This window comes from Lytechinus pictus, unplaced genomic scaffold (assembly GCF_037042905.1).
Source record: "Lytechinus pictus isolate F3 Inbred unplaced genomic scaffold, Lp3.0 scaffold_19, whole genome shotgun sequence".
NCBI classification, from domain to species: Eukaryota; Metazoa; Echinodermata; class Echinoidea; order Temnopleuroida; family Toxopneustidae; genus Lytechinus; species Lytechinus pictus.
In genome coordinates, this window is record NW_026974140.1 from 12,037,705 (window position 1) to 12,055,691 (window position 17,987).

The 17,987-nt window shown below is 36.2% G+C and overlaps 1 protein-coding gene and 1 non-coding gene across 2 annotated transcripts in view; one reads left to right on the forward strand and one right to left on the reverse strand.

Annotated features, from left to right (window-relative positions):
- LOC129260892 (tumor suppressor candidate 3-like) overlaps positions 1-15,999 on the reverse strand; it is a 28,595-nt gene extending 12,596 nt beyond the window's left edge. The window contains exons 1-9 of the mRNA XM_064114494.1: positions 15,926-15,999; positions 6,006-6,104; positions 5,188-5,357; positions 4,159-4,276; positions 3,406-3,488; positions 2,951-3,008; positions 2,262-2,402; positions 1,446-1,535; positions 597-660 (exon numbers count right to left, since the gene is read on the reverse strand). Coding sequence (XP_063970564.1) covers positions 597-660; positions 1,446-1,535; positions 2,262-2,402; positions 2,951-3,008; positions 3,406-3,488; positions 4,159-4,276; positions 5,188-5,357; positions 6,006-6,104; positions 15,926-15,979 — 877 coding nt within the window. The 5' untranslated portion in view covers positions 15,980-15,999. The remainder of the gene's footprint in view (positions 1-596; positions 661-1,445; positions 1,536-2,261; positions 2,403-2,950; positions 3,009-3,405; positions 3,489-4,158; positions 4,277-5,187; positions 5,358-6,005; positions 6,105-15,925) is intronic.
- A 32-nt stretch (positions 16,000-16,031) lies between these two features.
- Positions 16,032-16,103, forward strand: TRNAM-CAU (transfer RNA methionine (anticodon CAU)). The gene has a single exon. It is a non-coding gene; the product is annotated as a tRNA-Met (tRNA).
- The last annotated feature ends 1,884 nt before the right edge of the window (positions 16,104-17,987 follow it).

The following is a 17,987-nucleotide window of genomic DNA, read 5'->3' on the forward strand; positions in this document are numbered from 1 at the left end:
ATTAGATATCAATAAGATTCTGAGGAAAAGAAGAAAGAAAGAAATGTATAATTTGCCTGTTGCTTTGGAAATGTATCTATGAGTTTTGTTTAAAAACAATGTGTATATGAAATGAATTTTTGTTGAAAATAAATGCCCCTGTTATGGGTGAAAGAGAAAAAAAAAAGTTATAGGAAATGCATTACAATCAACATTTCCCAATCATTTTGGGACAGTTTCTTTTATAATTCAATCCCACAATCAGAATATAATAATCTCTCTTTGATAGAATCAATCATCACATGTTATAGGTGTAAAAGAATCAAATAAGATAGATACTGTATCAGTAAGGAGATGAAATATTATATTTGATGACATAATAAGAACTTGTGCCTATAGCACTGTGCCAAGTGGGAATGCATGTTTAATAAATTGCATTATTCATCATTGTTGATTAATTCTATTTATTCAAGGAAACAAATTCAATCATTGTTAAGAGGTACATTATAATAAATTATCTTTGAAACATGCATAAAAACTATTGGACGGACTCCTAGATGTAGACCCCAATGCAAGACCCTGCCCTATGTAGAGATATGATTGTTTTCAAAGGATACTAAGAAGAATGACGATGTGGGTCTCAGCTACAAACTGTCCTTGACTGCTTCCGTGGATGTAACTCTAGAAATGCAAAATCAAAAAGAAATATAACAATAACTACACTTCTCCCCAAATTTCAACAAGGTGATATTAAAATTTTTCTTAAACATTGCCTGTCAGTAATCCTGTTTCTACAACTTCATGTTGTTGTTGTTGTTCGTTGTGGGTCGTTTCCACACCCAAATGATCTCCTCAGTATACAAACTAGTGTTTTCGCCCAGGCAAGAAATATGAGAACAGAATATATCTATGACGAGCAAGTAAGCTGTCTGAATATAATAGTGATAGCAATTACCAAAGTTATTTTTTGCTGTGGTGGTAAAAGGCAACTAGAATAAGAAAATAGGTTGATGTGCTTAGGCATTAATCTCAGTATTAAGAGCTACATGTATGTCATGAAGCTGTTTGTGAGTTACGCACGACTTTATGAACGACTTTTAACTTTTCTCATCCTAAATGAAATATCCAAATATTCTCTTGTAAGGTACTAAATTTCCTACATTTGGACAATTAAGGAACTTTGAAGTTGGATTCTTGTTGAAAATAATTTTAATCTACAAAAGATCAGGGGACAATGTCATGAGGGTTGACCATTTTGACAAAATGTAATTCTATGATAATGCCATTAATCCAACAAATGTTTATGAAGAACTACCAAAATTTTAGGGTGTGCTCATTGGAATTAAAAAAACTGAGGATGTGCATTCAGCTCAAAAGAAAGTATTCCAGTCATGTGCAAAGTTGTGCATAGTTTTTTCATGCCTTCTTGGCTTCTTATAATACATCCATGAGAATAGTTCACTTACCACTTGTCCATTCTGTGGGTTACGATGAGCGTAAGGTGGTCCTCTGATATGATTCCACATCTGACCTGAGGTCATGGCAAATACAATGCTCTGAGGAAAAATATGAAAAATCAATTACATAAAGGTACGCTACTAATTAATAAGAGTTTTGTTTTTTGGGGTTATCTCCTTTTGTTCCCATAATTGTGTACTAAATACTATCTGTTCACATATTCGTAAAATACAGCTTGATTTTTTTGTACTGTGCTGATATTAAAAAAATAAATTTTAATGAGAACCATTACCAGATTAATCACTAAATGTTCATTTAAGCACATTTTCTCTCCCAAAACTGACAAGCTCTTTCTCAATGTGAATACCACATCAACATTGACACCATTTTCTGATTAATCACAAACTGAATAAATCCCCGACACCAACAATTCTAAAGTAGTGCTTATCATTCAATACTAACAATAGCATTTTAAGCTAACATCTAACACCCAAAATTGGTAAATAAACACCAACAATAACCTCAATACCTTGTCGATCAGGAGACATTGTTCAATACACGGAGCACTATGTTGCTGTAATCTGACAATAACAATAATACAACTCAACACTAAATAATACTTCCCAGAGCACCAGTACCCGCATGGTCTTCTTGTAGAGGAGGTCAAGGTCATTCAACACCACAATGTGACTCAAACAACCAACACAACTCAAACACTTCAACCATTTGCACAAACTCTCCACATGGTGTTGTTAAACAGGAATTTTAGGATGATCAATACTGTAATCTGGCACCAACACAAAACACAACTCAACAACACTTACCAGAGCACCAACACCCCACATGGTCTTGTTGTAGAGGAACTCAAGGTTGTTGCGTCTGAAGTACAAAAAGCCAGCAACCATGGCCAGGAGGATACCAAGGGCAATGGTACCAGAGTAGTTGGGTGGACGGAAGATGCGGATCTGAAATCACAATATAAAGAGACATGATTGAAATCATTGGCTGACAGACCATTACCTTACTGTGTTGTAGCTGAAGCAGTTACTGTATAACAATGTACATATAACATTGTTTGGCTAGACTACCTGTTGCATGAATTCCATTACCTGATTGAGAGGCCCATGCAGACTTGACCGCAAATAAGCCTCTATAGACATATGAGAAAACTGAGATAGCCATACAAACAATAATCATTCCAAATCTTCAAGCAGGGACTGCCCATCTTCCTAACAGCAACATTTATAAGAAGACCTTGATTTGGCTGCAATATGTTGCAAGTTTTATTTTCAACTTTCATCCATTCCTGTGTGGCTAAAATCAGACTTGAGCCAGTCCTATTATTTGATCCTTGTGTCCTTTCTGACATAACTGTTTACATATTGAAATAATTTAAATAAAAATCTTTCACCCAAAAATAAAATACAATTTTATAGACTGTAAAACAAAATTATAGCAATAACTGATCTTTTCAAAATTATAGTTTGGGTAGTGGACTAATCTGTATACTTACATGTACATCTGTCCTTTCAGAAACCCACTTGGCCAAATTTTCAGCCTGGAATCCCAACCTGCAGTTAAAGAATTGGAAAATAAATTTTATGAATATAAACACTGTTACTATTACACTATGCTCATCTTATCCCCATTCTCATTCTCATTCTTCTCCCCTCCTCTCCTCTCCTCTTCTCTCCTCCTCTTCTCCCCTCCTCCTCTTCTCCTCTCCTCTTCTCCCCTACTCCTCTTCTCCTCTCCACTTCTCCCCTCCTCTTCTTCTCTCCTCCTCTTTTCCCCTCTTCCTCTTCTCCCCCTCCTCCTCTTCTTCCCCCTCCTCCTCTTCTCATTCCCTACCCATCCTTCCCTGTTTCTCTTCTTCCTTCCCCTACATGTATAATCCCTTTTGAAAAAAACTAATCTGCTCTTGAAATTTGAGAAATCCACTAGTATTGATGTGACCGATCTACTTACCTCTGAATTTCAAATGTATCTCCTTTCTTTGGCTTTCCCTTGGCTGGGAAGTGGATAATGCTGGGGGCAGAGTTGATCTTTAACTGCAGAAACAAAACAATACATGTGAAACAATGTCATTTACAGAAAGACAAAATGAACCATGTCATGGTTCACAACAAAACAAAATCACAACAAAACAAGAGTTAAAATTGCATTCCTACTCGAGCTAAAGTTTTGTGGTTGTTTTTTTTCTGACTGGTGACTCTTAGGGACTTCATTGACCCATGCACAGAAGATAAGACAATGAAAGTGTAAAATGTGTTTGGTATTTAAAAAACAGCCAAAAATGTTTTATAAAGCTATTACAAAATAATTCTCATTAGAAATCAGTTAAATTTTAAGTTTTTATATCATGTAATTTTTCTTGTTATTTATTATTTTCAAACCTGCACAAGTGTAAAAAAATGCACTGATGCATAGCAGTCAGTTTTCAGTGGACCACACGAGACAGAATCTCTACAAATCTAGATGTGCTTTGCTGAATGTCTCATTCGGTGCAGAAGTCTAAACTTGAATCCCATCATCATGGAACAAATGTAGTAAAATGTACTCAGTTCAAGACTTCAGTGTCCTACACCATACATTTTGTGTAATTGATTTTAAGGATATATCATAGACGACTGGCTTTGGGAAAACATAATTTTCAATAGTTTACTTCTCTGACCTACAGAAATGTGGAAAAAGTAAAAAGATAGCGCATCCCATACTCACACTCTTAAAGACATCTGCAGCCTCGTCATAATCCACACTGGCAAAGAAGAGTTTGTTGGAATAAGCTTGAGAGTAACGCCATGAATTTGCCAGTATCTGATACTCCTCACCAACAGCTCTGGGTCAAACAAAAGTGAATTCGGTAAGGAAGAATGAGATGAGTGGATAGTTTCGTATAATCAAAAGCTTACTTGCAGACAGGTTAGACTAAATTTTTTAAACAAGTGATTATTGGGCGTATGTTTCAAACTAAAGCAATGTTTAACTCAGCAATATATATATATATGGGCCCCTAACACAAAGGTTAGCCAAGGCTCCACACTAATTTTTTTTCTTGGTGGCCCAATCAGTACACCAAAATAATCAATTTCATATTTTAGTGGCCCTAAGAGCAAATTTGGCAGCCCTTAAACAATAGAAAACATTACAATTTATAGAAACTTTGGTAGCCCAACAGGGCAACAAAGTGTGGGCTTTTAAGGAATTTTGGTGGCCCGACTCTCATTTTTGGTTGCCCCGGGCACCCGGGCCACTGCTAATGTCGAGCCCTGGGTTAGCAATTAATCACTGAATGAAATGGCCTATCAAGATCATCCTTATATGCGCATTTCACTCAGTAGACTGACTAGGACCCAATCAGAATTGCCCTGTCAAATTAGCGATTAATCGCTAACCTTTATGTTATGGGGCCATGGTTTTGAAGTTTTGTTTTTTTGGCTTATCCCCATATCATCACTTATCAAATGTATTCTAAAATTTGGAAGATATCAAATATTGGTAAATCCATAAAAGAATTAACATGATTGTATGTTCGACACCCTTTTTTCCTTAACCTTACCCACTTCATGAATTTCTTAGGCCAGGATAAACATTTTTATATGAACTAGAAAAACATATATATAAATACTAGTAATCACTGCTATCTTTGTTCCAATGACGTTTTTGATAGCTCCCTAAGGAAAATAGTCAGGCCAATTGTAGTGACCAAACACAAACTGGAAAGTTGAACAAACAATTTTCTAATCTTACTTGCATACAGAGCACTGCCTCTGAGGCTGCATGGCAGTCAGCATGATGACCAGGGAGTAGTTCCTTGGGGAACTCTTAGCATACAGTCGATATTTGTCCCCATTCATACGGATGACGGCCCGTTTGTTACCCCACTCTACCAGCTGCTTAACCCTCTCACCAAGCTGCTCCTGTAAATGAGATGGAACAAAATAAAGAAAGTTAATCTCAAATAGATATTATAGAAAGAAGTGAAAAAAACCTGTGTGCTTAAAAAATGCTAAGAGCTAAGGGTTGCAAAATACATGTATTATGTAAGATGATTGCTAATTTCAAATATGGTACTTAGAGAGAGAAAAAAAAATCATTTCAAATACACATGCACCATGTTCTATATCACTCAAACAGATTCACATGTGCACAGATGGAGTGTGACGTAGGTCTTTAAAAATATTTATATCAATGAATAAACTATAATGATTTGAATCCATTTTACATTTGTTGCTGTATTGGGCAATGCTTGTGAAAGCTGTGAGGATGTAAAAGACAGCTTATAACCAAAGATTATGCACAAACAATTTAATATGGATAGTGCCTTGTTTATTTACCAGTGTGTGAAAAGCCAAATTTGCAATGAAACTTTATAGGTATATGAAAGGCTAACAAAGTTTCAGCTGTGGTGTTTCTATGCCTTTATAAATTATCTAAAATGAAATTCTGCTTAAAAACACCCAGCTTATATCACAATCCAGCATATCAAAACAGAAAAGAATCAGCATCACATGAAAACAGATGAGACTTGAGGTGTAATGCCCATGACATGAGAAAGTTTTACTTACTTCTTTTTTTACTGCATTACTCTGCTGATGACAGATAATGACAGCCAAGATGGCCGCTCCTAACAACATTCCAGACCTAGCAAACCTCATCTTGTTTACCTGAAATACGTTTATAAGAAAAAAAACATGTACATGTCTTAACAAAAACACACACTAAAACCCATTTCAAAAGACTGAAAACATTGAGGTACAGAAGGAAATATTCCAACATTGTAGGATACCAGAATGGTCATTTTCCGTAACACTAACAGGATAGAGTTTGAATACGTTTAAGATTGATTTATAAGGAAATGCCCCTTCGAACAGTCCCTCTGATTTGAAATATATTTTACCTTGGAAGTAGGCATAAAGTTCTACACAACTTATTTGCCCCTCTGCATCCAAAAGTTGGTACCTGAAACTAATTTGGCATTGAGTGGTATGGGTAGTGCATGGACAAAGAAAATTTTCATCTGGATTATACATATTCCACACCTTTTCTAAATGCGATTTGAACATGTTGACCATTAGACTTTTTACAACTTCATCTGGTAGATTATTCCATTGCGTGACGACTCTCTGTGAGAATACACCTTGTATCAGCTTTGTATGAACGCAATTCTTCTGAATTTAAATTGTGTCCACGTGTTCTCTCTGATTTTTACTAATTTACTAATTATGGGCACCAATAAATGAAATACCTTCAAAAACATAATTCAAGATTACTATTGGCGATTATAACACTTTTTTGCAATCAATTTAAAACGATGACTAATCAAAAAAATTGAAAAAAATACACATGCCTGAAATGAAACCAGCAGTACAAGCTTTAACGAACGTCAATAATACGGTATACCAAAGTCTATACAATGAAAAGATTGGACACTTCACGGACTTCGCGTAATGCCTTGCGTCGATTTGCGTGTAAAATAGTGTAGGTGCCTAGTCTTTCCCTTGTCGTGTCTTTGATATGAATATAAATCGCGCGCCCTCTTTAGGCGAAAATTGATATCCACGCTGACCAATTTTTATCTCCGTGAAATCTTCACTAAAGACCAAGAAAATATACACATTTTTAAAAAGAAACTTCAAGGAGAAGTCACGGAAGGATCTAAATGATTCGTGTGTGTCGCGTGCATATGACTGATATTCCTTCGCACGCGAGATGATATGAACCCATGGGTGGGTTGGAACTACCCCTTATTGACCACCTAATTTTCTAAGCATCGTATCTGCAAAAATATTTATCAGTTTAACCTAGTTTTCGTCTCATTTGTGCAGAAAATCGAGCAGATCAGATTCCCATGTTTCGATCGGCGACTCCGATTCAATTCGCGTACATATAGGCGAACAACGAATACTACGGTTTTACATTTGCACCCTTCTTTTGAAACTGACCACCCGCGATACACTAAGTTTACGGCCGATTCTTGTCGCGTTGGCGAAATATTTTGACTCTTCCAAATCAGTTCTATGAAAGTATGATGTCAACATGCTAATGTCAATGATCGTCTCACTACTTCCACTGCAAGCGCAAGCTCCAGCACATGATTTAACGATTGACGACGGATATTTGTTATTTTGTTCTAAACTAAAGCCGTTTCTTATCGGAAACGGGGCGATTTCGGGTCTAGTCAAAACAATTTTGATAAATTCTACTAAAATTTTACCTTTTCCCCCTCCTTTTTCTCTCGTAAAATTGATTCTTACCGTTCCTAACAGTAGAGGCGCACAGCCAATATTGGAGACTGTCTCCAATGTGGGAGATTATCTCCAATATCAGAGACTTTTGTAAAGAATTTAGGTATCCAATTTCAGAGACAGTCTCCAGTTTTGGAGACCAATTTCCTTTGTTTACATTTGCTGCAAAAGGATTACCTTGGCGGCAAATAAAAATGTGATAAGCAGATTCCTCATGAAAAATTACCCCTTTTCACCGTCTACTTTAAAAATTCACCGTCTACTTTTGTTTTGATAAGGATTTTTGTTGTCAATCACACACAAAAAAAATGGGCTTCTGACCTCAGGCTCAGTGAGACAAAATGAGAAAAAAACATGCTTTTGTTGGTGTTGTTTCTTTTGTCCTTTTGCAAAGCAAGTCTCCAATGTGGGAGATTGTCTCCCCTATCACTCCTAGTACCAATGAGGTCCAAACATTAACATGTATGGACCTCATAGGCGACATTACCCAAATTATGGGTTGGACAATGCTGTTCTGATTTCCAACCCAAGACTTGGTAAATGTACACCTTAATACAAGTTAGAGTTATCCGATATACCTTTCATTCGGACGGCAAACCTTTATTTAGTTGTAAAAATAGTTGAAATTAAAATCGATTATTGTTAAACTTACATTTCAGGCCCTTTTTGTTGATTTTCGGTGAGCGTTCCACACAGCTGCGACGAGTGATCAACTCCGAAGTGATACGCGTACTGGTCAGCTGATCGGTCAGGTGATCGGTTGGTTATATTTTTGTCAGACGTTCATAATTTATGTTAAGCGTATCAATCTTCAGTATCTTGATTTCAAAGCATCAGTATTGCAGAGAAAAGTCATTATTGATTGGAATCAGTGGCGGGGGGGGGAGGGGGGGGGGGTTGGGGTGAGCATTTCTGCCCGTTCCCCCTTTTGAGATTTATAGTAAACATTTTGGAATTAAATATGTTATTAATACTAGTTATGTGCCCCCCCCCTCATGAGAATCACGTACAGCATTATTTGTAATGGGGATATTTCGTTCATATTCTTTTCTCTTTTTTGCCTTTTTTTTTAATTGCCAAATTCAAAATTTTACTGGGAACAAATTAACAATATGACTTTCTTTACATCACTTTTAGGGACAAACTTTTTTTTATGGGGGTGGGGGTTGGGGGCTTGCCAAATATAATCAATGGTGGAAAAAATGACCTTCTTTTTAGTGACAACTTTATAAAAAAATTGTCAAATTTTACGCGAGACAAAATGACCTTCGATCATTGCTATAGTTAAAACCTTTTTTTTTTTTTTTTTTTTTTTTTTGGGGGGGGGGGTTGCCAAATATCACGTGGACAAAATGACTTTCCCTTTTCTTATTTTTGTGGGGGGGGGGCTTGCCGAATATTACGCGGACAAAATGACTTTCATTTTGAGTGACCATTTTTTTTTAACTTGTCAAACTTTACGCGAGACAATATAATGACCGGTTTTTTTTTTTTAGTAAGAACCTTTTTTGGGAGTTGTCAAATTTTACTTGAGAAAATTCACCCCGCCCCCCCCCCCTACTTAATTTGGAAAATCTTGGATGCGCCTCTATATAGTTTGAATCATAATGAAGATTAAGATCATGCGTATATATAGCTTACATCCACGGCAGAGGCGTAAACCGCCGGGGGCATGCAGGCTGGCCCTTGATCCCCGGTCCAGTGGATTTCACCAAAAAAAAAAACGGGATAAGAGAAAAGGAATGAAGGAAGGAAAAGAAAGAAAGAAAGAAAGAAAGAAAGACAGAAAGAGAAAGGGAAGAGAAATAAAAGGCCATAAAAAAGCAATAGGAAAGAAAAATGCATGCGAGAATAATTCCGAATGTTATGTCAAAATCTATTGCAAAATTGATATTTGTAATAAAAGTGACAAAGGTTTTGCTCGCTCGCCTCTTCATCTGGTAGGCGCGTAGCTAGGGGCGGTGCCCCCCGAAAAGATCCCTCCCCCCAAAAAAAAATAAGGAGGGAATAGAGAAAATAAAAAGCGAAATGAGAAAAGGGGGATGTATATAACTTAGTTTATAATTGTTTTTCCTTTTTTGGGGGGGAAGGGGTCAAAACATTAACGTTATGTTTTTCTATAAATAGGTCTAATTGCTAAATATCCAGAGTTATCGAGACCCACCTGCTGATATTGCACTGGGGGTACACGATGGAAGGGTTAGGCCTAGGGGCCCCCGAAAGTTCTACAACCAAGATAAAAAAGAAATGAAGGGAATTAATGAAAAGAAAAGGAAAAGTGTAAGTTAAGATATCTATCTCAAATTTAGATTTGCACGAAAAGTTTTTTTCTCGCTTGCTTCACTCGCTTGGAACATATAAAGCAACTTTATTCCCACGCGCCATGTATGCCTACATTGGCCCTCTTTCTTTCTTTTATTTTATTTTTTTTTTACTCATCACGCTACCGTACTGCCACACACGGGTTGCCCTAATGATCTTGGACAATCATAAAAAATATCATTTTCATACCATGTGACTGGGAAATTTTTGGCTCCACCCCCCCCCCCCCTCTCGATCCCTGTATCGATTTTGACTTGATAGGGGCCTATACCTGATGGAATTAGCTTCATTCAATATAAAATCATAACGGATAGAACGCCTTGAATACAGGCCAAACAGCCTAACGACATTGCCGTGTCACGTGACAACCAGTATTAAACGAGAATGTGCACAACCCTATGGCGACAAAATTTGCCGCAAAAGTTGAGCAAGTTCTGGACAAAAAGGCTTCAATACCCCAAGAAAAGACCAGGCGAGTACTATTTATACATTTTTTCAATTTAGTAATATCTAGAGTCTAATTTAAGGACGTTCCACAGTTAAAGTGAAATCCATGTCATTTTTACCAAACTTTGCACATATATACTTTAGAACCTGAATATTCGAAATATGCAAAAAATAACATGGGTCCATGTGCTTGATTTTTTGCTATAGAGCTTCAAAGTTCACCCAACTGGATGTTCTTAAGAATTGCGCATTCAAAATAATTTGGCATTTTTAGACCTCGCAAGATCACTACAATGGCCCGTATTCTGATAGCAGGTTTAATTTAACCCTAGTCTAAAGTTAACCCTGGTTTAACTAAACCTCCTCTAAACCTCACCTCTGGTCTAAGTGTAGTTTAATTATTTTGGTATTCTGATAGCCAGGTTTAACTAAACCTGGGTTAAACCCGGGTTTAAAAAATAATAACCCTCTTTTAACCAAGACTAGCACTTTTTTGGTAAATTACTGCTGCAGGGATGACTGCAACAAAGTTGAAAAAATGTCATTAAAGTAGTTTTATCTTAAAATTTTGGATTTCATGGAAACTAATTACAACTATTGTAGTGAAAGAAAAGCATTCATCATCCATATGTGGTAAGAAATTTCCATTCACATTGTCTTAATTTTTGTTAATTACTAAAACATTTCAACCCCAAACCGAGTGACCTGCACAGTTTTTTGTGTATCAGTCCCATTTGTTGCTTTTCATGTTTGTCAATATCTTAAATTGACTAGATTCCCCTCACCCACTCTAGACTAGAGTCTATACTCTAGTCCTAGATCTAAAACAATAAGTTAAATGGTCGACATCTTTATTCTAACTTTAAGTAAGGGAAATTTTTTGTAACTTTTGAGAGTAGTCTTAGGTCTAACATTAGGCTTAAAGTTAGATCTAGCCTAGGCCAATTGTTTGGAGGAGAATTGAACATTGTTTTGACTTTTTTACTTTCCTGAACTGAGCAAAACGTACCGTAGGCGCAGCCTAGTCTATTTAGTAATTCAGTGGAGCAACCGAGACTGAAGCTACATATTTGTCTAGGCTAAGAACAACATTCAGGACTAGGCTGGCTTAGCCTTGGAACAGGGATATATATAGATTGCTTTTCTAACCTTAGATCTAGTGGAATAGATCTAATTTGTCTTACATAGACAAAAAGCTTTGAACAGTCTCTGCATTGGTTATTCCGCTGAACTATGATAGTCTACATTGGCCTCTCTCACCAAGGCAATGTGATATGACAGAAAAATGTCAGAATTTTTAAAATAAATCCCATTAGATCTGACTATCGCTGCATTGCTTGCCAAGTAACTAGGCCTGGCAAAATTTAGAATTAGGCCTAGTCCTAGACATCTCTCTAGGCCTAGGCCTACTCCTGTTTTAGGTCCATATCTGTTTCTTTGAAGTTTTTTATTAAAACATTTTTGGGGACTGGTTTAGGTTTCCAGGTCCAGGACTAGAAAACAGGCCTAAACCTAGACCAACGGCTCAGTCTTGACTAGACTAGGCCTGACCTAGATTTAAAAAGAATTTAGATCTAGGCCTAACGTTAGTCTGTGCCATCTATTCATTCTAGATTCTATTTCTAGCCTAGCCGGTAGCCCTAACGTTAGGACTGGCTGATCTAGTCTACTGTATGATCTAGAATCTATAATGCTGGCCTAGGCTAGATCTAGACTAAATAATTTAGACTAAAAGTTAGACCCTATCCAGACCTAGAACTAGATCTATATCAATCTAGGTCTACAGAACCAAGCCTACACTGCTACAGCTACATGTAGTTCTCTGTGTAGCCAAACAACAGTTAGCATTGACCATTGTCTTAATCTTATTTTGGTGTGTGTAGTTACCATACAAACACATATTTTGATGAATGAGAAAATGTGTCTTGCAGATTATTTTACCTCAAGTCAAAACCTATGTGTTCTAAATTTTTTTTAGCATAGGCCTATGTCATAAAATGAAGTAGTTCAATCCATTAGATGTGTTTACACATAATATGCTGTCACCATGGCAACACAGTTTCCAACACACACAAATATATGTCTTGCAGATCTATACCTCAAAACCAATGTGTGAGACAACTTTTATAAGAATTGGTTGAAAAATAATGAAGGAGTTCAGATTTCACCTAATTTCTTTATAATATGTTGTTACCATGGCAACACGATTTCTGACATACTTTATGTCTCGCACATCTTCAACTCAAGACTAATGTGTGTGCCAAATTTTATGAGCATTGGTTGAAAAAAGATGAATGAGTTTTAACTACAAAATTTTCACCTTATTTTCGTTATTTAATATGTTGTTGCCATGGCAACACAATTTCTGATACATGTAAAAATATGTCTTAGACATCTTCACCTCAACATTAATGTATGTGCCAATTTTTTAAGAGAATCGACCAGTTGGAAACTGATAAAGTAGTTCAAATCACTAGATTTTCATCTAACTTTGATATTTGATTTGTTACCATGACAACATTATTTTTTTATTAAGTCATAAAATATATTTTGCACATCTTCACATCAAGACTAATGTTTGTGCCACATTTCATGAGAATTGGTTAAAACTGAGAAAATAGTTGGAATTGCAAGATTTTTAAATAGTTTTTGCCATAATATACCGTTACCATGGCAACACAATTTCCGACACATGCAAAAATGTGTCTTGCAAATCTTCACCTCAAGACTTATGTATGTGCCAAATATCATGAGAAATTGTTTAAGAATTATAAAGTAATTAAAACCACAAGTTTTTCACCTAATTTTCGATATTTGATATGTTGTTACCATGGCAACGCAATTATATACTTTAGGCATAGAATATGTTTTGCACATCTTCACAATAAGACTAATGTATGTGCCAAATTTCATGAGAATTGGTTAAAAACTGAGGAAGTAGTTGGAACAGCAAGATTTATACTTAGTTTTTGCCATAATATACCGTTACCATGGCAACATAATTTCCGACACATGAAAAAATGTGTCTTGCACATCTTTACCTCAAAACCAATGTGTGACCAAACTTTCTTGAGAATTGGTAGAAAACTGATGAAAGTATTTTAAACTGCATAATTATGGCCATAATACACTGTTACCATGGCAACACAATTTCCAAAAAAGGGGAAAAAAAGTTCTTACACCTCCTTACCTTGAGAACAATCTATGTTCCAAATTTCATGAAAACCGGTTAAAAACTGAGGAAGTAGCTTGTAATGCAATATAGGCATACATTCTAAAAAAAATGTTGGCCATGATTTGTTGGATTTAAACCAGGCTTAAACTACCCCCAGCGCGAGTTTAACTTTTTGAGGATTTATTACCACACTTAGACCAGGGTTAACTTAAACCTTGCTATCGGAATACGAAACTTAAACCTAGGTTTAAATATGGCAGTTTATTACCACACTTAGACCAGGGTTAAGTTAAACCACGCTATCAGAATACGGGCCAATGAGTTTAAACCTCTATTACTCAGTCAAAATACATGGAAAAGACATCAAATTTCGCACGAGAGTTAATAATTGTATCGTTAGAATGGAGAATCTCTTTATAGTGCTATTTTTTTGCAATTTTAAGTCTAACAGTACTGTCAGTTCTTAAAAATGGCGTAAAAGATAACAAAAACCCAATCTCAAAAATGTGAAATTTCAATAACAAACTACAAAAGTACAATAAATGCTGCACTTTATTCAAAATCCATGTCATTTTCACCAAAATTTGCAAAGTTGTAGAGGAAGGTATACCTAACAGGTGCAAACATTAAAAAATAGGGGTTCATGTGCTTGTTTTCAAACTATCAGCATTTTTATTAGAGCAAATTAGTTTTTTAAAACACCAAAAATGCGCCAAATGCTTTGTATCTATGTGAAGAAAAAATCAAAACCACTCTACCATTTATTCAAACTCGGGGTCATATTCGTGATTCTTGGCAGCACTGCAGAGTAAAGTATTTTGAAAGTGTAGAGAGATTTTTGAAAATGGTCCATGGAATAATTCCATTTTTTTAGCTTCATAAAATAAGGCATCGGATCTGCAGTTAGAGTGCAGATGATGAGAAAAATCAGCTCATACCCACAGCTAATTAATCACCTGTTCATCCATTGTGACGTCAGCGCGCAGAGTGTAAAATATGCGCAGATCATAATGCGCACAAACATAACTGTGGAACGTCCTTAAGAACATATTTCGTCATGGAGCTCCATGGTAAGATCAAGTAATTTAAGTCCAACATTTAATTCGCGTGCACTCACTTTTTTAACACAGGAATTAATAGCCTTGGTGCTTAGAGTGTCCCCTATTGGAGAGAGTCTCCCATATTGGCCGTGCGCCTCTACCTCTAGGGCTAGGCTCTACTACTGGCGGTAGTATGGCAGTGAGTCCAAACTTCGCGCGTGTCCATACTTCGCGGACGGTCATTATCTAAAAAACTAGCCAATATCCTTAAAATCTGACATCATCAACGTGAAAAGCGATCTAAAATTACCCTTTGGTGTAAGTTCCTTTAGGATGAGTTCAGTATTCGTGAAAATATTGGCAAAAGATCGGCAAATTTGTCACCGTTAGCGCCCGTTTTGAAGAAATCTGATATTCTCAACAAGCATCACGATATCACCATTTTGCAAGCAGAAATCATCAAAAATGTGAGTTTAATGTGGTACTAACCAATTCTATAGCATTTTGCCATCAATCTGATGTAAATATTTCACTTTTTGAGCTTGAGTTTTCGTTTACATGTCCACAAAAACTTTGGTCCGCGAAGTTAGGTCACACTTTTTCTGAACGTTTTCCAGCACGGCGCGCATTCGCCGAGCGGAATAGAATTTTGAGATCGCGATACCGGCGAATTCCCTTGACCTACTTTACATTTTCGTCCATGATTTTATAGTTTACGATCTTGCCGTCAATGTGGTAACTATTTCTTGAATTGGTTTTGTATAATTTATGAATATTTTGTGAAAAAATTTAAACCTGATGAATATTTTTGAAAAGTGCGCGAAGTTTGGACACCCCATCATACTGCCTAACTTTTTAGTTTTAGTATTTTTTTTTTTCCAAATTTTCCGCAGACGAAATTGAAATTGACCTCCGATTTTACGTGAAAACCCTTTTTTTTCAATTTCTAACATTATAGGGAAACAGGGGATTGAAAAGAACACAACTCCAAAGACCAAACCCCGAAACAATTAGATCTAAGTTAGAGATCAAAAGATCTGCGGTAACTCTTTTTTTGTTACAAAACTTACACAAAAATGCATGTATGGGACTGTTAAAACAATGTTTTCGCCTTTATTTCTTAAACTACGAGAGGAAGTTCACATTTAATACTACAATTTCGTTGTAAATTGATGACAGACATATATGATACATCAAATGTAGGAAAAAAATTATCAAAGTTTTATATAAATAAGAAAAAACAAGGGACCACTCACCTTCGCACAACACACAGCACACAGAATAATCACACTGCGCAAGCGCACAAGCATTTTCCCCCTAGACTTACATTTATAAAATTGAATTGCACCATTAATTCATGGAAGCAGAGTGGCGCAGCGGAAGCGTGCTGGGCCCATAACCCAGAGGTCCGAGGATCGAAACCTCGCTCTGCTAAAATATTTTTTATTTTTAACTGCTTTTTCTTCTTCAATTCTTACAAACACAACCTGATAGCTTAAACCTTTGAGTCCTAGTATTACAGTATTCTCAGTGAAAAAAAATTACCAAAGAAGAAAAGAAAAGCTAATGATGTTTGAAGGTTGCATGATGGTATATGGGACGATTAAATTCGGCTATACTAGTCACTATTCACAATCGACGGAGTGATTTTAATCCTTAGAATTTAGGGTGTTCTGCATTATATGGGTTAAAATATAGCCTACAGCGTTTCATTATGTTCTCTTGCCCTGTCGCTACGCTACACTTGAATAATAATAAGTTGTTCAGAACTTCCTCTAATGAAATAATGATTGTTATAGTCCCCTGCCTCATCACTGCTCAGCATGGGGGGGGGGGGGGGGGGGGTCGGTATCCCCCAATATTTCACCCCAAATAATACTGTTGAACATCATATTTCTTGATGAATCATAATTATGAGAAGTATGATCATGATGATAAGGAGCTATGATTATGATCAGGATGGTAATTGATTGTCGTAATAATGTACGCACGCCCAGGACCAAAATCCAGTTGAAACCAATTAGAGCAAAACCAATTGAAACCAGTTGGCCAACTGGTTTCAATATGGAAATTGGAACAACTGGAACTAATTGAAACCAGTTGCCAACTGGTTCCAGTTAAAACCAATTGGGCAACTGGAACCAGTTGGCAATTGGTTTCAATTGGTTCCAGTTGTTCCAATTTCCCTATTAAAACCAGTTGAATCCAATTGGAGGTAACTGGTTTCAATTGGTTCCAGTTGAAACCAATTGGAGGTAACTGGAACCAGTTGAAACTAATTGGTTTCCAACTGGATCCAATTGGAACTTCCAGTTGGAATGACTAATTCATTAGTTACAAATTAATTAGATTTTGCACTAACTATTACTCATGCCGAAAAAGAAGCAGTGCTACATGTCTATAATACCAATGTAAAGGGCATTGATAAAATAGACTTTTATAATGTATATACATTTCTAAGAAAGATTTTCAAATATATGTATTTGTATTTGATGTAATTTGGTAACAGTTAGTGGTGTACTAATTATCTTATAATCTGTTTTAATTATAATCTATAACATTTATGAACATGGTTTTCACTGCTAAGCATTCTAAACACTTATCTGAAACAAGTATGGTACTTGAAATAGAAAAGAATTAAATAGATACATTTTAAATGATGATGAATCACATAAAACATTAATATGTGCACAAGATATATTCAAATCAACTGGTTTCAATTGGAACCAGTTGGGTAACTGGAACATTTCCAATTGGAAACCAATTGGAAGTCATTTCCAGTTACCCAACTGGATCCAGTTAGGATTTCCAGTTACCCAACGGGTTCATTAGAATTAATTTCCAGTTATAATCACCTTTCCAGTTAGAAGTCATCTCCAGTTACCCAATTGGTTCCAGTTAGGATTTCCAGTTACCCAACTGGTTCCAGTTAGAAATCATTTCCAGTTACCCAACTGGTTCCAGTTAGGATTTCCAGTTGCCCAACGGGTTCCAGTTAGGATTTCCAGTTGCCCAACTGGTTTCAATTGGTTTCAACTGGAAATTGTTATATTCCAGTTAAAACCAACTGGTTTCAATTGGATTTTGGTCCTGGGCGATGACCATCATTTTTTTATGATGTAAAATAAGGGGAAAACATAGAAAAGAATGAGAATCGAAATTTAGAATAGTTTTGAAAATGGAGATATAGCCCTGAAACCGACAAGAGTCCCGAAAATAGCTCATTTTTAGGTCAATGAAAAAAAATCGGATCGCGCTTCGCGTTTGTATTATTGATCTCGTACACTATAAAGCTAACAAAATACTTAAAACATTTGT